Consider the following 27,753-nt stretch of genomic DNA (forward strand, 5'->3'; position numbering starts at 1 on the left):
TCGTGTGTATATTATTTTAAAAATCTATTACATGATCTAGAGCTGGATTTTACAATTATTGAACAATCATCAGTCAATAATTAATATGCCTTAAATTTGAACAAACTTATTATTTTTTTATTATTATTTCAAATACATTTAGGATAATGTATTCTGAATATATTTTTTTATACTTTTATATTTAAGTAAACAATACACTTATATCTTAATGTGAATAATTATCATTTGTTAAATAAGTTTTGTATTTATGAAATGAAAGTGTACTTCAAAATGTGGTTTATAATATTTCAAAATGCAATTAATTAATTTTAAATGAATATATAACTTGGTAAAAATAAAATAATTGAAATAATTTAGGTGATCATTTAAGCTACATTGTAACAATAATATAATAATATAATAATCATTAAATTAGTAAGTACAATTAAATAAAAATTATAAATTATATTCATATGCTGATGTACGAAACAAAATTTAATTTATCATTATCAATAAGATATTAGGTAAGAAAAACAATTTACTTATAGCTTATTAAAAACATATATGCAAGACAATTTATTTAAACATAAAATAGAGTACAGTAACGTAAGAAATAACATAGGTCAAATGTCAATAACATAAAATTTAGATAATTTGTTAAAATATGTAAATTATATAATATACAAAGTTTACTTCATTTACATAGAGAACTAACTATTCAAATTAATATCATTTTTATAGTTATTTATAATTATACCATATAAATATTTTTTAAATATTGAATTAAAATTAAAGGGGATCCAAGCTTGTCATAAGATAAATAAAAATAAATAATAAAGAACAAAAATTACAACATAGTTGGTTTATCACATTTGAATAGCTCTTTTTGTTATTCTATATATGCATTCAAAAATAATTGATTATATTACAATATATTTTATGTTTTTAAACATAAACAATACATTTAGTAAATATAATAATATTATATTATATTAGCAAATGTTTAATAAATCTTAAACATTTAACAACTATACTATGTGTTTAATTTTTTGCAACTTAAAATAAAATACAGAAATTTAATACATTTTAATTATAATAAACATAATAAGTAAATAATGAATACTCAATTCACTATAAATTGTCCCTGTACTTTTAAGGTGGACAATTCTATGTTTGTTTTGATATAAGTTCTTGTTCCCGTACCAACATTGATTCTTTTTGATGTTCTCTTTGTAATGCTTCTCTTTGCTTGGCAACACGTAAAACATTAGCCCTTTTCTAAATAATAATAAAAGAATATTACTATATATATACAAATAAATTATAATATGGTTAAATTATCATATTATTTATAAAATACATTATTTGTGTTATAATACACATAAATGATAGTATAAGATTTGTATATTAGGTTTTTATTTTAATTTTTAACCAACTATTCATATATACATAAAAGTACACAAATAGATTTTCTCGACATTATTGAAAATTAGTAATAAAATAAAATAATATATACATATAAATAACCTTTTTTTATTCATCCCAATAATTACCAATTATAAATAAATATATATATATATTCTAAACTCCATGAAAGTAATTAGTTAATAAAATATAAACTACTGAAATAAACTTATATGAATTTAATTGTTAACAATCAAATTAAATATATTTAATATTATGTTTTTAAATTTAATAAAAATTGATATACAAGATAGTATTTTTATCGTACTAATATCAAATATTGTTGAAATATGTATTTTTTTTAACCTATTGTAAGGTAAAAACGGATTTCAAAAGTATCTTTTTTTTTAATAATTTCAATATACCTTATACATCAATAAAGAGTTTTATTTAAAATATGTGCCTTTTAATTTATAATGTTCTTGGTCAATACAGTTTTAGATAAAAATAATACTGAATTTTATTTTATGTTGTAAAATTCAGTTTATACAATAAAAAGGTATATCAATTATTAGCCTTACAATTTATAATGTTCTGAGTCAATACAGTTTTAGATAAAAATAATACTGTTAGAAATTTTGTGTTGTAAAATACAGTTTATACAATATATCCAATAATAAAGCATACTAACATAAAATGTATGCCATTGTTTTATCAAAACATAATAATGTTATAACTGATGTGATGATTTGCACTCTTTTGTCTTTTACCAGGGTATGTAAGGAAATCACTGATATTTTTAATGTTTTGTAATATTAAAACAAATAAATAATTTCCTAAACACTATATACAAATATTGTTAAATAATAATAAAACTTACTTCTAATGTCATAGTTTTCTTGTGTAAAAACATGAGTTTTTTTTTTAATTCAACTAGCTGTCCATGACAATGTTTAATAGATGAGAACTGAAAATTAATGAAGTTATTAACTGAAATAATAAGAGCATAATATTATTTTACCATATTTTGAACTTCTGATTCATTTAATAAATTAGAAAGTTCTTCATTTTCCTTAAGCATAGCATCTATAAGCAATTTTTGTTTGCCACTAAAACATTAATAACATTTCAATAATATAAATATAAATAGCCATTAGCACATTCTGTAGTGTACAATTTAGAAAATATGAGTTGTAGTACATGTTTTTACATTGTATTAGTATAATATAATTATTTATATTATCGATTTATTAAATATAATCAAATACAATGTTAAAAATGTATATAAATATTATGTAACTAGTAGGTATCTAATTTATATAAAAACCATTATCTATTATTATTTATTGGTTCAGTATCTATTAACTTTATTAGATTTTGACATAATACTGTATTGAATTTTATAATAAGACAATAAAAGATGTATAAATTACAATACTATAATAATTCTATTTATCAATTTTATTTTTATAGTTTAATAAAATTGTTTTTATTTTCAAGAACAATTACATAAATTAGTTGATAACCTTTATTATACTAAACCAACTGTATTACTATATTAAAAGATAAATTAATATTTATCAAATGGCTTTGACAAAACTGTATCTGTATTACATATTTATCTGCAAAAAAATTCTACATGATTACGCTCCATAAAATATAGGTGTGTTGTCCATTTAATAATTTTCCAACATACCATCTATTTAAATATATTAATGCACGACATAATAAGCATTTGTAATTTACCAAAATGTAAAATTTGATATTCTAAAAGCTATATAATAACTGGATATTTAAACAACATCTAGGCATATATAGTTTTTTTATAAATTAATATTTTTAAATAAAGTACTTAACTCCTATAATGTTATGATATATTAATATGAAAAATTTTTTAACAAAGACAGCGGTTTAGTTTTGTAGACAATCTTAATCCTATACAATTTGGTAGAAAATTGTTAAAAAGTTTATAGAAAGGAATCATGTTACATTTTTTTCACATAAAAAAGATAAAATGGGTATGATTGCACCAAAATAAGATATTATTTTTGTCTAATACCTACGTACATATTAAACTATATTTAACTAACTTGCTCTTTAAATTAAAAACTTTTTGTAAACTATGAAACTTCTTAAGTAATTATAATATGAATATCTGTACTAAATTGTGTTTAAATATCACTTACGTTAATATCAGTTATTTGTACAAAGTATTATACCATACAAAATAAAACCAATTTATCAATAAATAACATATAGTTTAAATTAATATTCAAGAACATTAAAATTATAGTATCTAAATTAAATAATAGGTAAATACTTCTGTTCCGATTTATCAAATAGTCTCTAAGTATCTTGGCTGGGTACTTACACAACTTCTCTAATTTCAGATCGAACGTCCTTTAAATCTGGATTGATTTGATTTAAATAGGAGTTAATTACTAATAATCCGGGCTTCGTTTCTAAACTAATTCAAAAAAATAATACAATATATATATTTAAAAAATAGAAAAAAAATACACATAATACTTCACAATAAATTGTTCATAATTACCTCGGTTCATTTATTTCTCGACACTCATCTTTAGGTACCGTGTTTAAATCTTCCATTTTATTGAAAATCAATAGTTTATAAAACTAGAAAAACTGAAGTCTGAAAATTATTTATTTATTTCCTTGTAAAAATGAAATATTAAAACGTTTAATGATAATTCTTTATCATCCTTACAAATGTTTTAAATATTATTATTGATAATATTAATAGATGATAACCACAACAATGCATGTTTAGTTGCCTATTTATAATTTATTGTGGAGCTGTCGAAAATAAATTAAAATAAATTATTTTTAGAAATATGATATGAAAATTGAGAATAAAATAAATTATATACTTATTATTTTAGCATATTATTATAATATTTAAAAATAAAATATTAATACCTATATTTACACTTTTTTTTATTAAATTAAATGCATTCTACTTTAAAATTGTAAATTGCAATGTACTTGTTTTTATTATGAATAACAAACGGATAATTTAAAATAGTATGTTGTTACTTAAATTTGTGTTAATATTTAATACAATATCAGAATATATATAAGTATGTAAAACACAATATAATTTTGTAAAGATGAGAAATAATTATATTATCATTTAGACCAATGATCAAACTTTTTACTAATTTCAACTACAATTTAATGAGGTTCAATTATTTAGGTAGGTAATCACAAAATTAAAAATATATTAACAATTCACAATTGTATGACTATTAAGTATAATTAAAAAATGAATATCTGTATACCTAATACATTTTTTTTAATTACAACATATTAAAACTTAAAATGTAAAAATTATTTTTTAATTTTTGTTAGTTTTAAATGTATTTATTTATTTAATTGTTTTAATAAAATGCATATGTATTATTTAAAATTTAAAATAAATATTTATGTAATAATATTAAGTTAGTATTTTACTAATTTAGTAATTTAACTTTGATAATTTCAAATAGGTAGTTACAAATTGGAATTTATAACTCAATAGTTGACAATCAAAAATGTACACTAAAAATAATGTAAATAAATAATTAAATAAAAAAATGATTCTAGCATTTTTGTTATTAATCTCAAAACTATTTCAACAATTTATAAACACATATAAATATCATGACTAATGTGTGTGATATAAGTAGTAGGTACATTAAAAAAATAAAAAAACTATTGTTGAAAAAGTGAATACATAATAATAATTCAATTAATATACCATAGTACCATACTTAGCTAATTTAAGAAAAGTGATTTAAGTTAGACTATGACTATATCTTCCTAGAAATAAGTTAAATAATTTCAAATAACCTATTTGGTTTCAGGAGAAACAAAACTCTAATTAAGGTAATTAATCATATATTCATATACATTAAAATATAAGATGGAAAAGCAGTAATACATTTTTTTCTAAATGTAAAAAAAGTTTGATTCTGTCGATTATTAAATATTATTTATCAAATGCTAGAAAAATACGATATCAGGGGCATTGTAAATAATCTAGTATATAATTTCTTAGAAAATAGTAATTAACTAGTTAGAGTAAAAAAATGGTACTAAATGGTACTTCAAGTGATTTAAAAAGTAAAATAAATTGTCACTTATCAAAAATAATTATCTTAAGGCATATAAATATAATTAGGTATAATCAATATAATATGATAAAATAAAAATACAATTAATTGAAATAGTATTGTCATAAGTGTAAATAAGTGTAATAATTTTAATTTTAATTTTTCAGTTTAAAAGATAAAATATTGATTACATTGATGCTAATTTTAAATGGTAACATCATTTTATAAAAAACAACTAGAAAAATTATTTTATGGCTCAGTTATAGCCTTATAGGTAATAAGTTATTTATGGTATTAGGACTTGGAATCATGCTTACAAATTACAATACTCACCTTAATGGCTTAATGTATTTAAAAGTTAAAACCCCAATAAATTCTTTGATTAAAGTATTATCATAAAAATTATAGGAAGAGTACTGTTTTGTTACACAGAGATTACAATATATTAAATAAAAAAATTATATGCATGGCATATCTTTATTGTTAAAATTAATATTTTTAGATATACAATATTTTAAATTTAAACACGACCATTGTACAAGACCAAAACCAACTAATTTGTTCTTATCTCTAAATGTAAAAAAGAATATGAAAAAAGAAACCCTACTAATGTTGGCAGTAAGATGAAAATAGGATTAAATATAAATTGTTTATAATTTTTGGTTTTACAAAAAAAAAAAAGTTAAATATTAAATAACAATCCAAATAAAATTGTTACATTAATAATATAATACTAAAATATTTGATTATCATATTTTGTCTGTTTTTAAATATATTTGTTGTCATAATAAATTATTGGTAATATGTATATTTAACTTAATTTAATAATCTATATATTTTTTTTTATTTCGATTGTAAAATTGTAAAAAAAATATGAAGTACTAATTTTTACTATAGAGTTGTAATTTTTAACCATATATAATATGGAAAAACATTTTTCTTATTCTTTGTAGTTTTAGTGTTTACAAATTACAAACTTAAAATGATAAATATTAGACAATATAAGGAAAAGCAAAGTAACCTATGATCACAATCTAAAACATAAAGAGTTCTGAAAATGTTATAAATTTATGTTATAATATATTATATCACTTTTTCTTAATAAAATTGTTTATAACAAGATATATTGGTAACTTTATAAAAGGATTTTTAATAAAAAAAAAATAAAATTTAGAGTAAAACTTTTCATGATATGGACTTTGAAAGTATTGGATATTGTTTTCATTATCTGATCATTTAGTTTATGAAGTTGAGATGTTATTTTTCAATCAAATACTTCTTAAAACAATTTCTAAATACTTCAATTGGTTTCTGATGGCAAATATAAATGGGTTTTAAACTTTTAAATTATCAGTACCACAGTATTAAATTTATTGTTATGTTTTATTGAAAATAAATGTTTCACTGAAGTATATGATTATGATTACACTCAATAAATTGCCATTAATTTTTCTTATAAATATTGCACCATATGTATTAACTACAAACTTTTGCTAGGCTGCATAATTATTCATGGAAGACTTAGACATTTACAAATCAAGACATCATTTATTGCCTGGATTCTTAAAGCCAGGATGATGGATGAAAAAAAGCTCAAAAAGTAGTCTATCAGTTAAAACTTTATATAATTTCAAAAAAAAAATGTAGATTAGATAAGGCAACTGCCAAATAAAGAAAAAATTGAAGAAGTATGAAAATAACATATAATTATAATATGGAAAAATCAAGTACCTAGGTACATTTATCTAAAATTGTATTGTACAAATTTATTCTGCAGTCATTATTCATAGCTATTTAAAACCATTTAGTAGACACGTTCACTGTACATCCACATATATCATTCACATCATGAACAGTATGATTTCACTACTGCAACTTCTACGTTTAATAAATAATATTAGAAATTATAGAAATTATCAGAATTTAAATTGTTAAGATATTTTAGACATATAAAAGTAAAATAATAATAATAATTTAATATCACTATTGTCACTAAACATAAATATAATTGTTTACATTTCAAATTTATTTTCATTAAAATCAAATATATACATATTTTATACATGTATAAAATATGATAATGTACAATAGATAATAAATAATATATAAATATTTATACTACATAAATATAATACTGATAACATAATAATTGTCTATGGAAGCTAGGCTTATGGAGACAAGAGTTCTTATACATATTATATTAAAATTATTAAAAAATCATAATTCATAATAATAAAAATAAAAAATAATCATACTTATTTAGTGATTATCAAATATTTTAGAATTATATTATTAATGTAACAATTTTATTTGGATTGTTATTTAATATTTAACTTTTTTTTTGTAAAACCAAAAATTATAAAAAATGTACATATTTTATGATTAAAATTTTATAATAAAATGCATGTTTATATTTTATGATTTAAACATTAAAAATAACACAAAATATGTAATTTGTATAACGTTTCATCCCAGAAATCAATACGATCATTGATAATTAACTTTTCTATGAAAAATTTGATTTAAGCTCAATTTAAGCTATTTAAAGACATACAAATATTTCCATTTTTTATTTTAGTATTGGTAAAAATGTGTAGGATTGGTCAAAAACATTTATAATTTAATTTAAAATCTTACATAAGTTGTTATGTTAGCAATTAACTAGTCGTGAAATCATGATTTTTTTTTTTTAAATAAGCATTTCAAGTTCAAAGTATTTTAACCAAACTCTTCAAAATCACGAAAATATATATGTCATTTTGTAGTTTAAAAATGCTAAATTTTTATAATTAACTCTTAAAAATTTAAAACGAATGCTATAATATAAAACAACTTATACCTACCTAAGTTAATATTTGTATATCTTATAATAAAGAGCAAGTCCTTGTTGAAAGTGGAGATAAGATTCTTAGAAAACAAATTACCAAAAAAAACCGTTAAGGCGTTAATTAAGTGAAAAACTTTTTACACGGACATTATTATAATAGGTTCATGACAATAAATTATATAAAATGTATTATTTATCTGAAAAAAATTGTATGATTTAATGATTTCTGGTTCAACCACCGTTCATAAAATCAATCTAAACTTATTTTGTTTTCAATAGAATTATTTTAAACGAAGATAAACACAACACTGGCTTGAAACATTGTGTTGACAACTAATCTAATTCTCAGTACATTAGATTGTAAATACAAATTATTTAGTACAATTGAGAAAATACGTGTGCGATAAGTCATTTGCTCTTCGCTGCCATCTGCTTGTACACCAGCGGGTGAAAACCCGTATCACTGCGACGTGTGTGATATGGCGTTCTCTCAAAAAAACAAACTTACCAGACACCAGCGGACGCATATTGGTGAAAAGCCATACCGTTGTGACATGTGGTGGCAGTGTCAAGTCGTTCACTCGTTATGACAGTCTGACGAATCACCATAGCCGCAAATAGGGGGGCGCTTAGGGGGTATTAGCACACCCAATTTTAAAAGTAGCACTCTCAAATATTTTTTTTATACTATTACAATCAATAACTATTTAACGCTATGCTTGGAAAATGAAGAGATTAAACACCCTCAGTTTTTTATTGAAATTGCGCCTATGCGAATCACGATAAATAGACGAATCAGAAGTCGTTGCACTCTGCGGACATGTCAGTAAATTGCACAACGCTGTCTGCTAGGCTTGTTTGACAAAAATGATCCTTCCAATATGATTCTAATTATTAATGAATAATGATGTTGCTGATAATTTATTATGTCTGCGACAGCTAATAATACGCTAGATGTTCGTTATTAACTACACAGCCGTATTCATTTTATTGTGTGCATAAAAAATAAGTAGTGATATGTTTATTAACGTTTGTTGTGAAAACCATTAAGTAGCTGTTCTCTATTTTGAATAAATAAGCATTGTACATTAAGTTTAAAAAGTTTTCATTGCACTTCATGAACCAGGATGTGAGTGCTGTGGATATAACATGTATGAGACAATTTAGTATGGTAATAAGGATACCTAATATATAGGTATACTATGCAGAAGAAATATACCTACAATGTCAATATTAACATATTATTGCGACATATTATAACTATGCGACGAGGTTTTATATTCGTTATGAGATTTAGTACTATAATATAATATTATATACCATTTACGAATCTGCTAATATTCGTGGTTTTTTGTGGTTTATATGTGGAAAATACAGCATTGTTGGACTAAATAAGTTATAACTTATATTAAAACCAATATTATGAATCATCATTGTATCTTCTAAAATGACACAAATCATAAATATTGTAAGAACACAGATTCACGTAATTTCAAAATTACCACCCTATGATCTCCAAATTGTGGACACGGAGTGTCAGGGTGTATATACGAGACCCCAGTATAGGGTTATTGACATACGTGCATTTTCAGACCCGGAGCAAGCTGCACGTTCACATCATACCCAGTACAATTTTCATATTAAAAACACTGAATAATTTGGAGAATTTCAACAAATAATTATTCTATTATTTTATGTGCGACTATTTTTCTATACAACGATTGCTCGTTGGTGTGGTACATAAAAATGTTGATAATTGATATTTCATATAAATAATAGGGGCTGGTGAAACTCGATTCCGAGGTATAGAAGCCGACTTCGGAGCCTCCGAGGTGGTTGAGTGAAAATTGTTTCACAGAAAATTCGGTAGGGAATGGCGATCTAGAAATTGGTCACTAAAAATGTGATACAGTTGATTATACCGTCATAGAGTAATAATAATAATCCTATGATTACCGTATTTGTGAGTTATTAGTTATCATTCGTTGTAAAAGTTTGTCCAATCGCATGCCTTGTTCTTTTTTAATTCAAAAATAATAAAAACATGCCGAAAATTGTAATTGAGTGTCTAGCTATTAGCCCTCGGTTGGCTCAACCAATTTGTACACCTAATTACGACGAAATTCTGATGCTGTTTTGTAAGAGTAAATGTTAAAGTCGATTGCTATGTTTGAGTATTAAGTACCTTAAGTAGGTACCTAATCCATAATCATCGGGAAAGTTAAATTTACACGCAAGACGCAACTAAACTTATCAGTTATCATGTAGGCAATCCGACTGCATCGGATCGTGGATGATGTGGGTGGTACACGGGTGAAATTGTATTTTATATCATACATTATGTCCCTACCTGGTTTTTTTTTGCATGAATAAAAAATAAATAAATACTAAAAAAGATAAATTAGGTGTCTAGCTATCAGTCCATAGGCCGATGCAAATCGATACCTGTGATGCTGCAATGGCAATCCTATGGCGGATTGTTATACCTCCTGACGCCGAAAGTCTCATGCTATTTTGTAAAGGAGAAAAGTTAAAAGTTAAATTAAGTTGTCAGGTATCATCGGGGAAAATCAATTTAAACGAAACTAAACCTCTCAGGTAGGCAATCCGACTATGTTGGATTCCGGATGATGTTCGAGTAGCAAGTGATATCAAAATTTGAACTTTGAATAGTATAAAGTTCCTATGTAAACACTTATAAGAGTATATAACGTCATATAGTAAATATTATATGAATTAATATGCATTTACAGTGCTGAATCTCAAGCACTTAAACCGTTTCTAAACCGCGACGAATTTTGCGTCCAGCACTGTTTCACTCATACGATTCCGGATTCGTATATTCCTGTGTAATAAAAGACAAACATTCTCATTAATTATCTTTTTAATGCATATGTCAACAATTATCGATTTATGTGTATTATTACGTACATATTGGCTAATTTACCTACTACCTTTTTATACCCGGGACTCAACTTGCCGCTTTCAAACGTACACAAATTATTGTAGACTCAATTTACCTAGCCCCTATAATTCATTATTCTATTTTACTATTTTAAAGTACGGAATCTGGATGAACAAACAATGACGTCACTGTCCAGCAACAAAATAAACTACATTTTTATTTACTGTAAGGTCGCTAATCGCTATTGGTTATGATTGAATATAATAGTTGTAGACCTGTTTTTATATAATAACAAAAAAAGAATTAATGAAATCGGTCCTCAACAAAAATTTCCACCGTAAATCTTAAAATCACAGCAATAGACTAACATGCACATTACTGACATAACAAGTGATATACTTGGTTATAAAGAAGAATACAAAAGTTTTCTTTAATTTACAGTTGAATTTTCGTTTTTTAAAATGCCAGCAATTAGACGTTCAAACTTAAGTCGCAGAACTCGCAATGCTGCGAGTCAAAGATATACAAGAGAAATTAGAGCAAGTCAAACTGACAAGCAACGCAAAGCGCGGAATTCAGTTGAACGGAATCGATGGAATCGAAATCAACAACATAGAAATGTTGCGTTTAACCCCTATCGAACTGCATTCAATTATAATGTGGAAATCGATAAAAGTCATGAGCGCCCGCAGGAAATCTATCAGGGAGGGGCATAATGAAATCAAACACCAAAAAATATATAAAAAATTAATTTGAATTTAAGAATGGAATTTTTTTTACCCCTCCTTCCCTGAAATTAATATCTATATACGACACTGCCCCATTGAATGCAAAAAATCGCAAAATTTTCGCCATGTTCCAAAAATATAACTTTATTAGGGTCATATTTTTGTGCATCGTAGTACATTACTAGTTTTGCAAAATAATCAAGGTAAATCAAGGTCTAATATAATTTAGTTTATATCAGCTATAGTCTACAGACGCCTATACGCCCTATTGTGGTACATATACTTATTAACGCTACAGTCGCGTATTTAAGTTGGGAGATTTGGGAGATATACCAGGGTACCCCTTGGTCCCCCCTTTTTTTACTTATATGTATATGGTATTAGTTGTGATTTTCTATTTATCATTTTATCAGTAGGTAATAATAAATGCTGGGACGTTTGGGATACCTAAACATTTTTAGTCATATCTCCCATCTCAAAGGAATCCTAAATGCGCAACTGAACAGCTACTATATGTTTACCAAGGTTGAAACTATAGTGAACTATCAGCTATAAAAATTGATGGCAACTTTTTAACTTAAATATTTTTTATGTTAGATATATGACATTAATATATAGTACGGCGTTTTTCAAACTGTGGGTTGCAAGTCAATTTTTGGTGGGTCATGAACATTTTTAATTATATAGTATTGCATATTATACATATTTTTAGAACTACTCATTGATCCTGTAAAAGTGAAACCCTTTAGTCGCGATAGATTTTTAGGGAAAATTTGGATCGTGGTCCTAAAAAATTTGAAAAATGCTGATATAGTATTTTTTTTTTTTGTCAAAAATATATTATAAATTACAAAGATGATTTAAGATGAATGATGATGTTTTTTTTTCATAGAAAAATAATATTTAAAAATTAGAGGTAATTATTGAATTCTGTGTAAGCAAGATAGAAAACAATCGTATAAGCTTCCCTCCCCCCAAGCATGCTCACCACTTTTTTCTTAAATATTGCAATTATTTAGAATCTGATTTTTAGAATTTTTAACTGTGCCATAAGAGCATATTTGATTTTTGTTCTAAAGACTATCCTGTGGAAAACTTTTGTTTTTCAAATGATAACTCCCTCCTTTTCTACTGTAAATTATTTAGATAATAATTCTAAAAATGTTGACGTATCAAAAAACATTTGACCGACGAGTAGTTTTTAAGTTATTTAAATTTTAAATACTTGTACTAAGATTAATAGACTCATGATAATGATATAACGGCTAAGGTCATTGGCGTAGCCAGGGAGTTCAGTTGTTACCCCCCCCCCCCCCAAGCCGTATATATATCAAAAATATATACATAATCTTTATAATATAGGAATACAATCATTTGATAGTGGTAAAATGTATTCTGTTATGCCGTATTCACGGTATCGACTGCACCGGTGATAATAATCATTATCATTCAATTATCTTATTATTTTACCACGGTTGTAGATTTATTTTATTTTATTAAAAAATTTAAAAAAAAACCCCATACAAAAAATCCTGGCTAAGGTGACCCTAAATTGATAGTAATTTACTTATTATTTTTAAAAATGATTGAAGTATTATAAGCACTAGATCCAATATTATAATAATTATTTTCTATCTTTTTAAAATATAGTTTATAAGTACACATATGTAATAAACATTCAAAAAATCATACATGAATTAGTTCATTATTAAAATGAAAAAAATAGAGTTGATCATGCTTAGTGAATCACTCTGTATACGTAATGCGTATATATATATTTTATTATGAGTTCACGACTCGTTGAGTAGTCGATTTTATTTAAGGTATATCATTAAAATATAGGTACCGATATTGTATTTCAAGTGCTATAATAGAAAAAACGGACGATAAATTTGTTATTTTTTTATAATATGCACTGTGAGCGTTTTATGAGTACCTAACAATAATACGTTTTATAACAGCTGCAGGTGTATAATAAATAACAATCCTCCAAATGCGTCTCAAAATATAAGAAATCGATTATGGCAGTAAATTTTTATACCTCGGAATTAAGATTCTTGGCGTTAGGAGGCGTGCCAATGTAACAGCAAATCAATAATATAATATAATTTCCACCTTCCTCCCACATCCTATAAAATACTAGCGCAACAGCGCAGCACACATATTGTGTGGCATTGTGAGGCCCGTTACCACCTGCCAGTGGCTGCCACAGATGGTTGTTTCTTTTTGCTCGACTGTGTATATAAATTCCTAAAGAGTGCGGGGTGAATTATACGGGCTATCTGTTGTGGAGCAACAAAAGAAAATAAGCCGCTTGTTCGTTTCGAATAATGTTATACTATTATATTCAACGCCCCTGGCTTAATTTTCATTACATTTAATATAATAATATATGAATATATTTTGTGCACATTTTTGAAAGGAACTTATTGATATTGGTTATATTAGTAATATAATATGTATTGGGTATACACATAAAAAACAAGCGCAGCTGCGAAAAATCATCTAAAATATCAAATAATACCTATTCCCTATATTCTATTGTTTATTATTTAGTAATTTCACTGCTACAGTGTTACATATTATTTTCCTTAATATGTGGATAGATACCTATAGCCACATCATGTGCGATTATAGTTTAGGTATATTCACGCGTACATGTTTGGACATTGTAGTATGAAGTATTCTGATCCAATAAAAAAGTATGATCTAAAATATAACTAATTACTTATTACTTATTAGTGATGCACTGATGAGAAGTTTGTCTGATATAGGTAATAATAATAAGTAATAAATAATTTACACAGATTTACCGTAAACCCATATATCTGGCAACGTTGCTTAGAAGTAAAAATAATACAGCGCCCGTAATCGTATGTTTAAAAAAGTACCACCGCTCGCACCCTCACAAACACGACCTAAAACAAAAATGGTATTATACGGTACCACGAAGAATAAAGATATATATATATATGTATAGTATATATTATATATTATATCTTTATTCTTCATGTATGGTACAAATTTTTCAAATTGTGTAACATTATTGTATTTAGTTTAATTAATATTAGATTTTCAAATTTGTATTAAATTATTTAATATTTAAATTACTACACATACCTATAATGGCAAATTAGAAATTAGACATAACATGGTAGTGATTCTTCGGTATCTATAGTCTATACCATACATTTATAATTAATAACGTTTACATAATATGGCATATTAATATATTAGTACGTAAGTCAGAAGGTCTAACAATATAATATGTAGTATGTACTGATAATTAAGACTACGAGAATACGATAAATACGACCGTTGACCTTTAACATTTGATAAAAATATTTATAATTACTGGGTAGGTGCCCATTGCTTATTAGTTATTAATTAATAATATAATAAAGATAACTATTCTTTCCAGATTTTCTGATTAAAATTTACATGAACAACTTTAAGAAACCCTGTATTAAATTTTCAATCCTTAGCTTAACTGAGCATTTAAAATTTTTAACTACAAAATTATTTTTAAATTTCCGTGTTCAACTTTTTATGTAAAAAAATGTTGCCTTTGTGGTTGTGTGCATCTTTTATATTTTTAAATTTGTATAGGTAGGTAATAGGTAAAAATTTATGAGGAATCTTGTGTAAAATTGTCAAGCGTTTTGACTTGGGAAATATTTTTTTATCGATATCTATGGGAAAAAGCCGACAATTTAATATGTTTCTAAATAATTACAACTAGTTTACGTGTATTGGACATTTTATTATAAATGAAAATGGTAATATAAATATTTGGTTACAATTTCATGTCACCTACGATTTCAAGTAGATACGGTACCAAGTCAGTCTCTACGGTTATTCGTATCTGAGTTACATAATAGATAATTTTTTAATTGATTCTTTGAAAAATAGATGTTTTACATTAAACTTGAAATTCTTGTTGTTTGTACTGCCCTGAAAAATGATAATAAACAGGAAAAAACACATAATACAATCAATACCTACATTTATTTCTGTGCTCAGAATTTAAAATAAACGATTTTTTTTATAGGTTGTTTTGAATAACTCGTTATTTACATACAACATTATTACGTAAGATAAGTTAATAGATAAACGTGACCCGTTCACATAGTACCTACTTATTAGTCATCGACATTGGTTGCCGTGTTAATAATTTAATTCTATTTAAAATAATAAAATTAAAAAAAATACAATGCAAATAATCGATAGTAAAAAGTAAATAATGATGGCGATATTTGCGACAATAATAATGATTAGACGTAAAAGCGTATATTGTATTATCAATCGTATCGGCATTCAACGCAACACAGTGGTGGTGTAGTGCAAACACTAAATAGTGAAAACCGCGTAACAAGTTATCGACAAGCCGGTCTGAAGGGTGGCGGCCATGGCAGAGAAATGCTGCGGTGCTATCGCGTCATGCGCATCGCATTCGACTCATCGTAACTACACTATGCGAACCCCTGTTTTAACATTTTGTATTTTTGTTATCATATTTACTTTTGTCCATGATCAAATACGAGTAATGATTTGCTAATGTTGTTAAACAGTTAAGCACGCTTTAATTCGTCGTCGTGTTGAACTGCTGTAGATTTCGTTTCTTTTGTTTTGTTCGGTTTTACGCTTGTTCGTCGTAACTTCGTGAGTACATGTTTTAATTATTTTTTTTTTAGTAAGTTATACATCGTTATGTTCAATAATCAATAGTTTGTTTGTTTTTTTTTTTTTATCAATTGATTTTCAGATTCTTCATTTCACAAGAGTGAGTGAATAGTAAAGACAAGAGATACCTATTCTAGTTTGACTTGGTGAAATGTCGTCTTCGCAAGAAAAACCCATGCCTAAAGATGCCCAAATCATTACGTCAATCATGAATGATTTAGGAATACGTGAATATGAACAACAAGTTTTAAACCACTTGCTGGAATTTAATTACAGTAACTACAGTGAAATAAAACTATTGGTTTGTTCTTCTACAATGATTTATTATTTTGTTTATTAGGATACACTTCACTCATTTTGGAAGAAGCCAAGGCTTGTTCAACATTCGCTAATAAGGATGAAGTTGATGTCGATGATGTTAAAACAGCAGTTCAATTGGTTCAAGATGGTGTATTTCTTAAAACTCCTACACGTGAAGTAATGTAGTATTATTATTAATTTTAAAGTTTTTAATTAATTTTGAAACTGACGATTGCGTTCCCGTACGTATGAATTTAAGTAGCATTATTGAAGTTCACTATCAGCTTATTCACACTATGTTCTGATGATCATATGTTTAAGTTATGTGTATGTTTATACATATGGTTATGTTTATATTTACATTATATTAATGTGGCTGTTTCTAGTGATCATTCGCCCCATTTAAAAATTATTTCTACTAGCAAATTACCCGACTAATGTCTAACAAATTAAATATAATATACAGCTAGATCAGGGCCGGCGCTAGAAGTATTGGCACCTAGGGCAAAACCATGTTTTGGAGCCCTTAACGCCCCCCCCCCCCAACTAGTTTAAGTAGTAATAAAATTAAGTTTAAATAAAATTAGTAAGTATGTATTTTTGTATTATAACTATTATAACTAAACTTTATTACCTGATCAAAAAATATTGTAATAAGATTATTAACTTATAAAATTGGCACATTATGTAAAAAAAATAAAATAAAATAAAAATAATTGTAATTTTAAATTTGATACTTATAACTATAATTATTATTAAAACTAGTTCATTATACAAATATGAGACAATTGCTGATGTATCTTCAATTAAAACGACATTAGATAATGAATATTTAAAATTGTGTCGATTGTTTTATACATTTAAAGATAAATTAAATGAAAATAATTTTCAACTTGGCGCCCCTCCCATGCTGGTCGCTCATAGCTTTCGCTGTAAAATTTCTTGAATTTATAATAAGTAGTTATAAAATGTTAAATTTTTTTACTGTTTTAATAAATAGAATGATAATAAATATAATAATTAATTATTTGTATACTTTTATTTTCTTAAGTAAGTGAAATCTGTTGTCCAATAAAAATTTTTATCGATAGTGAATATTCATAAGTTTCATAATTAATATTTGTTATACTCTTAGGTTCTTGTTAACTGTCAATCATTAAATATTTTTATGATTTAACTATTTGTAATTAGTAAATTGTTCCACTAGCACCTTAAAAAAATAAATTATAATAACTAATTTCTATTATGTCAGTAAATTCAAAAATTTAAATATATTACTTTAGCCCTTATTGAATTCTAAGATTTTTTACTTTCTGTTAATTCTATTCAATCTAAATTAAGGTTCCAGCCAGTGGTATGGAGATTTTATACCAGTTCTTTATTTTATAAGTTCACTCTTAAAACAATTCTAATTATTTTTTTTTTAATCTAAAATTAAATTAATTTTGTTAAACAAATTGTGTTATTGTAATTTTTAGCAATGGGTACATGTATTTCCAAGTATTTGGAAAGATATTTGCTTAATCATATATTTTCATAATTATAGCTATTAAAAAATAGAAATTGCATATTATATTCAAATAATTTAAATTCTTTTTTTTTAAAAATCTATGACGATAAATGTCCTAGTAATAGTTATATTTGATAAGACAATAAAAAAGTATATTTTTCATTTTCTACTCATCAACTATTTAGATTGTTTCATCTATTTTTCTTCTTAAAAGAACATTGTACCCACATTTATTGTCTCCATCTTACTCGTATACATCCCAGCAAATTCGTGTTCAACCAAATCTATTTTATGCTGTTAAATGTAATATTATAATCAATTAATCTATTAAAAGACTTAAAGATAAGAATATTATCTAGAGCATCAAATTTATTGATATTTTCATTTTAAAATGAGATTTACCTACAATTAATATTAAAACTTAAAAAAGTTGTATGTTTGTAAGACGAAGACAACACTTGTGAGTACCATGTACTCTAAAAGATGACTTATGAGATGGTCTTGTCACTTGTTAATAAGGTATACTTAAAATCATCCAATAAAGTTGATTTATTCACATTAAACCTACAAGCTTTAATGTAGATCTAAAAAGTAATCATACTAATGTTGTTTGAAAAATATTTAATTCATTCCAAATAAAAATATAACAATTGAAAAAAAAATGCATAGTCATTTGTTAAACACACAGTTATAAAATAGTTAATTCGGAACATTACTATAAAATTCAATACTATACAAAAATTTTAATATGAAAACTATAGTATTCTATACTAAGCAAATATGTCAATCAAAAGTTATTCAATTATAATTTAATTTAAAAAAACAAAAGAAAATATCAGGTCCTTTTTCTATTTTAATACATATTTACAAATAAAAATATCAAATATTTATTTCATATTTTAGATATTGTGAAATAACTTAACCAATTAACCAGGTATAAACTTTGAAGTATACATTTATTTTAAATTAATCAATGTAAAAATGAGTATTATTAAGTATTTAATTTGTAGGGCAGTAAGCTTTTAAATGTATTATATATATTTATAAATAGTTTATTTATGAAATTGAAATATTTTATTTTATTTTCTAAAAACTATTACCTAGTTTCAAAGTAGTACACATTTTGATAACTATTAATGAGTAATGACTAATTTTTTTAAATAGACTATTTATTTTTGAGTAATTATGTAATGAAAACTTAATTTATTTAGACAAGAAATATTGTTTTATCTTTCCTTTTTACTAGAAAATATTTTAATATTTATTAGTTTATAACATTTAAATAGATAGATTTTTCATTAGTCATATTATGAAAAGTTTCATTATATTTAAAATTGCTTGTAATTATAGATATTATTAACTCTATTTATGTTATGTATTACATAATATATTGTAATTATAAATATTTAATTACATTTTGTTATTATTATTATATATTATTTTACATTATATTTGTTGAAAATGTTTTAGTATTTAAAAATCATTTATTCCTAGATTCAATGGAGTTATTTTTGTAAATGAAAAAAAAATATTCAATTTAACTAAAAGATTAATTTGATATTTGAGATTCCCGTAGTAAATATTATTATATTATTATATACATTCGTTATAAGACTATAGATTTATTATTATTAATACCAAAAAATGTTTTGTATTTCTTAACTTTTTTATTTACAACTATGACTTTTAAGCTTTAAAATAGACATTTTTAGACATTTTTTTATATCCAGTGCTATGCTAATCATCATTGGTGTTGTAGTGAAATAATGTTTGTCCTTAGCTCAACTCTGGTAAAAACATTGTGTATTATTGTTAGTTCATATGTAGTACATTCTCAAAAAAGTTGAGGACTACAGAGTTAAAAGATTAAGTATAAATAAAAATGTATTTTAAATTGTTATATAATTTATAGGAACTTATTAAAGCAAGTAATGAAATAAACAAAAAACCATTGCCTGCAATAAAACCTGCTAGTGGATTGAGAATTCCTCAAGGTAGTTCAAATCTCTTACAAGCAAATTATAGACTCAAAACTAATTTGGTAATAGTACACATTATTTTATTAAGTATTTTGGTTAATTTTTTTTATGTTTTATTTTTAAAGAATACCGGAAAAAAGGTTATGAAGAAAAGCACCAAAATAACAGCTGCTGAAATGTTAAATGCAACTAAACAAACTGAAGCTATCAGTAATGCTAAAACTACCACACAATGTAATTAATATTATTGAATTTAATTTTAGTTTACCTAATTTTAAGTGTAATTGGAAAACATTTTGCTTAAAATTTAAATCAACTATTAAATATTTTGTTTAAGTTTATTGACACACTTAAAAGTTTATAATATGCCTATAATATACATTTTGTTTTATTTCTCGGCGTTTAAATATTAATAATAACTGTTATTTGTAGCTGATCTAAGTTTGGATGATTTAACTGATATCGACATTGACGAGGTTATTGCAAGTCAGCAGAACAATCAAGGCAGTGATGGTGATTTCAATTTGGATTCCTTATTATGTGACCCCAATGGATTATTATTTTAAACATATATAATATTATAGTAAAACAATGTTTTTATTGGGTTTAAACTTTCAATTAATAATTTAATCTATATTACTTTATTTAATATTTATTATAATTCATAAAAAAAAAAAGTAAAAAACAGCTACAGTTTGTTTGTTTTGTATACAATTTTATAATCCATGTAGTTATATTTCTTAAAGTGAATTCTTTCTAAATTCAACTGTAAATCGTTTAAAACTAATCAATATTTATTGGTCAATAAAAGTGTGTTTTTTGTAATTCCTAATTTAAGTGTTTCTAACGTGTTATTTCAATATTTCCCAACACAATTTTTTACAGGATAAGTGATTTTCTGTGACACAAAACAATCCAAACATGTTGGAAAATATGTAAACAATTTCAAAAGTAATATTTATCATTAGAAAGGAAAATGTATGAGAAATAAAAAATAATGAATTAGGTATTTGATTACATTTTAAAAGTATTTTAGTTTTTCTACAATACGTGTTATTTCCTGAAATTTGTTTAAAAAAATATGGTTATAATTTGTACATATTACAATAATAATTACATACTAATTCCATAGTTTTATAATATTCTTTGGAAAATTATGAAAAATACTACGATAAAATTTTGTTTTTATATTTATTATAAACTTGGTATCAAGTATTATAAAACAACATTTTAAAATATATAATAGACATAGACACATAGGAAATATTTATTTATATCAAGCTCAATAAAACAATCTTGTTAAATTTAAAGTTTAGTATAGTAACATTTATGTTTCTTCATGAGAGTATACTATTCATACTTAATATATAATATATAATGTATAATAATACATAAATAATATAATATATATAATTTAACAAAAAAATAAAAAAATTGATGAGTATCTTCACTTTAAATCAAAATGTTATATTAATTTAAAATATTATAATAATATAATATAATAATTAATTTGCCATAGCACAAAAAATTAATAACTAATTTATTTACGATAATACGAAGATACAATATTAGTTATTATATAAAAAGTAGTTAAACTATTCGTGTATTATTCGCAAGAATCGAGAATAAGACCACTGCGTCACAATTAACTTTTATATATTATTACCAAATTACTTATTCAAGAGAATTATGAAAATATATCTACTACCTATGTTGAAACGAAATTAAAATGAACCAATGAAATGCGCATTTTTATGTACCTACGGCCCTGGCTATAAAATATTTGTTAATACGCTACCGGGGAAAGTCAAGATTTTGATTTTTTTTTTTGTAGACCTCTTATAAATAGGCTTATGCCCAGGTTCCAGAAAAATTCGAAAAAACCGGCTCGGGCAATAATTAATCATTGGATTATAATTTAAATTATTACAGTATCAACTATTCAATGAGAAGGTACACTGGACCTCAACTATACAGCAGAGTGACTTTTCACTTATTGTGACCTTATTAAATATGAATAGTTTTTTTAGAAAAAAAATAGTAAACGATCTAAACTACAACGGAACAGTTACATAATACTACAGTAACTTGAGCTTTTAAAATTCAATATTACTGGCCACAATCGGAATACAAAGGCGATACAGGTGCATCGTACAGAAACGTATTGTTTATTATTCGACAGTAGTCTGAATGGAGCATATTATTTGAAATTGACAATCGATATGATTGATTAGACCGAGAGTGTTTTTTTTTGTAGTCGTTATACTTGACTTTTGTAACCAAACCGTTACTTAAAGTACATTATGACTGGTAAGCGGATCACTGAAAAACGAATGGCGTTAAAACAACTATCAAAGCGAAACGTCCCGCTGAGAAGACGCAATTCCGTCTCAAGCGGTCTAAACGACAATGGGATGCAAGTTGCTGGCAGGTCGACTAGTGGCGTAGTGACAATGAGACGTGGTCGTCGGTCGAAGAGTCGCCGGAGACGTAGCCGGTCGCGGTCTGGTCGCCGACGCATGAGGAGACGTGGAGTCAACGGTACCGCCGAGACCAGTGAAGATGACGACGACGCGACCACGGACGACGACGACGACGACTCGTCAACGGTCGACGCGTCGTCTCGACGGAGACGGGGGAGTAGACGCCGGAGGAGACGGTATGGGGGCCGACGACGCCGTCGTCAGTATCTGTCCAGTGGCGGAAATGATGATGACGATACAGATTACACCGACGCAGGGACCACCGACGAAGAAACCACCGAAAACTCTTCGTCGTCCAGCGGCGGTGGCGCCGTCGGCAGTGCCCTCACAATGGCGGCCAGCAATTGCCGGAATCCTTGTAGCAGCACCCGAAAGAGGAGGAGGAGGAGAAGGAGGTCCTCGAGCAGGCGGTCTGTGGGGTGTACGAGAAGAAGGAGAAGGAGAAGGTCCAGACGGTCTACGGGGTGCAAGAGGAGGAAGAGGAAAAGTAGTGGTTGCTGCAGTGTTTTCTCGCTCCGAGAGTCCACCGTCTGTGAAACGTCGAACAACTTGCAACCAGAGACCAGTGGAACCAATAATAATAGGAGCACTGATCCTGACATGGTCGCCATGACTCGGAGGGATTCCCGGAGATCGCGCTCGGCGTCACGTACGAGCTCCTTCTAAACAGACAGCAACGCCTCGTCGTTTTTATATCGTCCAGACAAAATCTGTGTATTTTATTTCGAAGCCTGTTTAAATAAATAAAATCAGTAACATGACAGCATCGTGTGTGCCTTAAATAAATATTCAGAACCAAATTTAATAATATTATTAACGTTATTAATAAATTATCAATCCTTAAGACCACGATATTCTTTAATATAAAATATATTAATAATATTATTATATTATGTCTGAAACTCCATCTTACTGAAATATGAATAATGGTATACTCTCTGATAAAAATAGTATAATAACTATTAATTGATATAGTTTTTATTCAATTTAGCTGTCCCACCTGGCGTTCTTTTATTTTAATGTCAGTTTATTTAGACTTATTAGAACATCAATATGATTCAATAACTAAAAATTTTAATGATACATTTTCAAAAAATGATTTATTTAATTAGCTTTGACAATGACTCCAACTCTGAACCATAACTAAATGTTGACCACAGTGTGTAATGCAATACGTGTAACAATTGTTTTAGATGCGCTTTTAATATTTTGTACGAAATTATTCAACAATCAGGTTCTTTTAATAATATAATATACTTGGCATATAAATTTTCCACAAGTTACATGTGACTAATATGTATATTCCAAACATATATATATTAGTATATTTTCCAAAGTTAAAAACATTAAAACTAAATTAAGATCAATATATATGTCTGTTGGGTGTCTTTTTTTTCAAATCGTAGACTGGGCCTTTTCGAGCCAGTCCAACACTGCTACTAATTGTCCTAGAGACTGACAAATCAACTCCGTTCAGAATCATTTTTCATATTATACAATGATACCTTTTATTGCATTCAAATTTAACACATTCATTATAGTGTCCTATAGGTACTCTCCATCTTTACTATACAGCAGAGCGATACCCACTATCCCAACCTTTTTTTATTTATCATTAAGAGACCCTAGTACTACATGTATAATTTAAATTGAAATGTGATTAAAATTTTTTTGGATAAATTTAAAATAGCCAAATTGTGAATCTGATTATAAGAACAATTTTGATGGTAAACATAAGTTAGGTAGTTTATATTTTAGAATTTTTTTAAAATATCATTTTTTTTGATTAAATTAATTTGGAACATTATAACTTTTTTATATTATGATTTTTGAGAATTTGCCGACATGAGCATATTTCTTAAATTGTTTACTCATCATATAATATTAACAATTTTTGTCATACGTTTAAGTAGCATAATTTTTTTTTCGGTCAAGTCTATCTGTTACACCTTGTATATATATAAATATAAATAAATAAATTATTCTTTTATAGTTGTAAATACGTTTACGGGTCAGTCAATGTAACGAATCTGGATCCTAATTCTATCACAGAGTATAGAGTATAGACAAAGAAAAATATTATAAATATATAAAAATTCAATTTTATCACTGCACAACGGTTTTATAATACACCTGTCAATCATATCGGATAATAGTCGCAGTTAGGTTAATCCATTACTCATTAGCATAATAGCATATTAATTTATAACTAAATACTCGAAGCGAAGCATTGACATATCAAGTCAAAAATATGTACCCTGCAGGGACTTATGAAGAGTAAGATTTTGCACTCCCCAAATAAACTAATCATACCTATTTATTACGTAAAAGTACTAACGATAAAAAAGAAAAGATGTATCAAATATAAAAGTAAAAATATTATTTATCTTTATGCGTTGGTTTTCTTCGATAGTTCGAAGTTTTAATAAGTCTAAATAAACTGACATTAAAATAAAAGAATGACCTCGTGGTCTTACGGATTGATAATTTATTAATAACGTTAATAATATTATTAAATTTGGTTCTGAATATTTATTTAAGGCACACACGATGCTGTCATGTTACTGATTTTATTTATTTAAACAGGCTTCGAAATAAAATACACAGATTTTGTCTGGACGATATAAAAACGACGAGGCGTTGCTGTCTGTTTAGAAGGAGCTCGTACGTGACGCCGAGCGCGATCTCCGGGAATCCCTCCGAGTCATGGCGACCATGTCAGGATCAGTGCTCCTATTATTATTGGTTCCACTGGTCTCTGGTTGCAAGTTGTTCGACGTTTCACAGACGGTGGACTCTCGGAGCGAGAAAACACTGCAGCAACCACTACTTTTCCTCTTCCTCCTCTTGCACCCCGTAGACCGTCTGGACCTTCTCCTTCTCCTTCTTCTCGTACACCCCACAGACCGCCTGCTCGAGGACCTCCTTCTCCTCCTCCTCCTCTTTCGGGTGCTGCTACAAGGATTCCGGCAATTGCTGGCCGCCATTGTGAGGGCACTGCCGACGGCGCCACCGCCGCTGGACGACGAAGAGTTTTCGGTGGTTTCTTCGTCGGTGGTCCCTGCGTCGGTGTAATCTGTATCGTCATCATCATTTCCGCCACTGGACAGATACTGACGACGGCGTCGTCGGCCCCCATACCGTCTCCTCCGGCGTCTACTCCCCCGTCTCCGTCGAGACGACGCGTCGACCGTTGACGAGTCGTCGTCGTCGTCGTCCGTGGTCGCGTCGTCGTCATCTTCACTGGTCTCGGCGGTACCGTTGACTCCACGTCTCCTCATGCGTCGGCGACCAGACCGCGACCGGCTACGTCTCCGGCGACTCTTCGACCGACGACCACGTCTCATTGTCACTACGCCACTAGTCGACCTGCCAGCAACTTGCATCCCATTGTCGTTTAGACCGCTTGAGACGGAATTGCGTCTTCTCAGCGGGACGTTTCGCTTTGATAGTTGTTTTAACGCCATTCGTTTTTCAGTGATCCGCTTACCAGTCATAATGTACTTTAAGTAACGGTTTGGTTACAAAAGTCAAGTATAACGACTACAAAAAAAAACACTCTCGGTCTAATCAATCATATCGATTGTCAATTTCAAATAATATGCTCCATTCAGACTACTGTCGAATAATAAACAATACGTTTCTGTACGATGCACCTGTATCGCCTTTGTATTCCGATTGTAGCCAGCAATACTAAAGATAATAAAATGCGTACAATCAAAAATAATTTTGATACTTATAAAAATAAATTGTAATATTATAAATTGAAATCCATATTTTAATAAAAATTATTTTAGAGTTTTGACATAAGTTTGTGCCGTCGCTCCATTCCTGTAAAAAAATAGTAGGGGAGCTCCGTTCCCCAGCGCACTGATCCTCATGATATCCTCGCCACATCTATAAAACACTAATAGTCATTAGTAAAATATTGACCGATTGATGTGGTCGTTGTAAATGTATATTTATTCATGTTGTCTAATGTATTTTTTTTTTGTTATTCCAAGTTTAAAATTATTTTATTTTCGCTTTAAATCGATCTATTTCTCCAGTAGCTTTACACTTGGGGTTTGTATTCACCCATTATTTTATTTATTGGTTTATATTAACCATTTACATTGTTACTTATCATAGCTTTATAGCATACTGAAAAATTTTGATTTTGATTTTCTATACCTATTAGGTTTATTGAGTTTTTCTCTGTCCCTGAGTACAAGTAGGTATCATCTATTTTTTCTCTTCTACTTCCACTAACATCTGTTTATTTTCGTTTAGTTTTTTTTTCGGCATTGCTGTCTTCCTCGTTTTCAGCTATATTTTTTGAATTGGTTCCTTTTTCTTCTAATTCATTTATGATTTTTAGTACTGTAGCTTCTACTGTAGAAATTTTTCTTCCATCAAAGCATATACGATATTCTTTAGTCTGAGTATCCAACGAAAATACTTTTTCTTCCTTTTATCCATTTTTTCCGTTTTTTCTTTGGTGTATGTGTATATAGTATAGACTCCGGTACCAAATATTTTTAGATGATTTATCTGGTGTTTAATTGAACCATAATTCGTAAGTTGTTTTTCCTTTTTGGCCTGTGTTATCTGTCCGATGTATTGTGTATGCTATTGTACCTACTCAATGCTTCTGCCCTTAGTGTTTTGGACAAATTTTTACTGTATAAAATAGTTTTAACCGTTTCTATAATTTGTCCGCATTAAACTTTTCACTGTGTCATTTTTCTGAGGTCTATATATTACACCCATCGAACGTTTTTTCCAAATGTTACCAATATGGCTTTGACTTCGATATTTTTGTATTCCAGATCACAATCACTATAACAATCACTCTTCC

The 27,753-nt window shown here is 27.1% G+C and overlaps 4 protein-coding genes across 4 annotated transcripts; 2 read left to right on the forward strand and 2 right to left on the reverse strand.

Annotated features, from left to right (window-relative positions):
* Positions 1-525: 525 nt before the first annotated feature.
* Positions 526-4,087, reverse strand: LOC132924535 (biogenesis of lysosome-related organelles complex 1 subunit 6). The gene is made up of 5 exons (XM_060988903.1): positions 3,938-4,087; positions 3,755-3,850; positions 2,405-2,492; positions 2,264-2,350; positions 526-1,257 (listed from the first exon to the last, which is right to left on the reverse strand). Exons 1-5 carry the CDS (start codon positions 3,991-3,993, stop codon positions 1,147-1,149), a joined length of 438 nt encoding a protein of 145 aa, XP_060844886.1. The 5' UTR covers positions 3,994-4,087; the 3' UTR covers positions 526-1,146.
* A 12,388-nt stretch (positions 4,088-16,475) lies between these two features.
* On the forward strand, positions 16,476-21,262 carry LOC132924522 (transcription initiation factor TFIID subunit 9-like). The gene is made up of 6 exons (XM_060988887.1): positions 16,476-16,620; positions 16,724-16,916; positions 16,982-17,118; positions 20,364-20,492; positions 20,556-20,664; positions 20,863-21,262. Exons 2-6 carry the CDS (start codon positions 16,793-16,795, stop codon positions 20,994-20,996), a joined length of 633 nt encoding a protein of 210 aa, XP_060844870.1. The 5' UTR covers positions 16,476-16,620; positions 16,724-16,792; the 3' UTR covers positions 20,997-21,262.
* A 1,471-nt stretch (positions 21,263-22,733) lies between these two features.
* Positions 22,734-23,579, forward strand: LOC132925201 (uncharacterized). The gene has a single exon (XM_060989615.1). The coding sequence runs from the start codon at positions 22,734-22,736 to the stop codon at positions 23,577-23,579; it is 846 nt and encodes a 281-aa protein (XP_060845598.1).
* A 1,985-nt stretch (positions 23,580-25,564) lies between these two features.
* On the reverse strand, positions 25,565-26,410 carry LOC132925202 (uncharacterized). Its single transcript, XM_060989616.1, has one exon. The coding sequence runs from the start codon at positions 26,408-26,410 to the stop codon at positions 25,565-25,567; it is 846 nt and encodes a 281-aa protein (XP_060845599.1).
* Positions 26,411-27,753: the final 1,343 nt, after the last annotated feature.

Source organism: Rhopalosiphum padi, chromosome 3, assembly GCF_020882245.1.
Source record: "Rhopalosiphum padi isolate XX-2018 chromosome 3, ASM2088224v1, whole genome shotgun sequence".
Taxonomy (NCBI): Eukaryota; Metazoa; Arthropoda; class Insecta; order Hemiptera; family Aphididae; genus Rhopalosiphum; species Rhopalosiphum padi.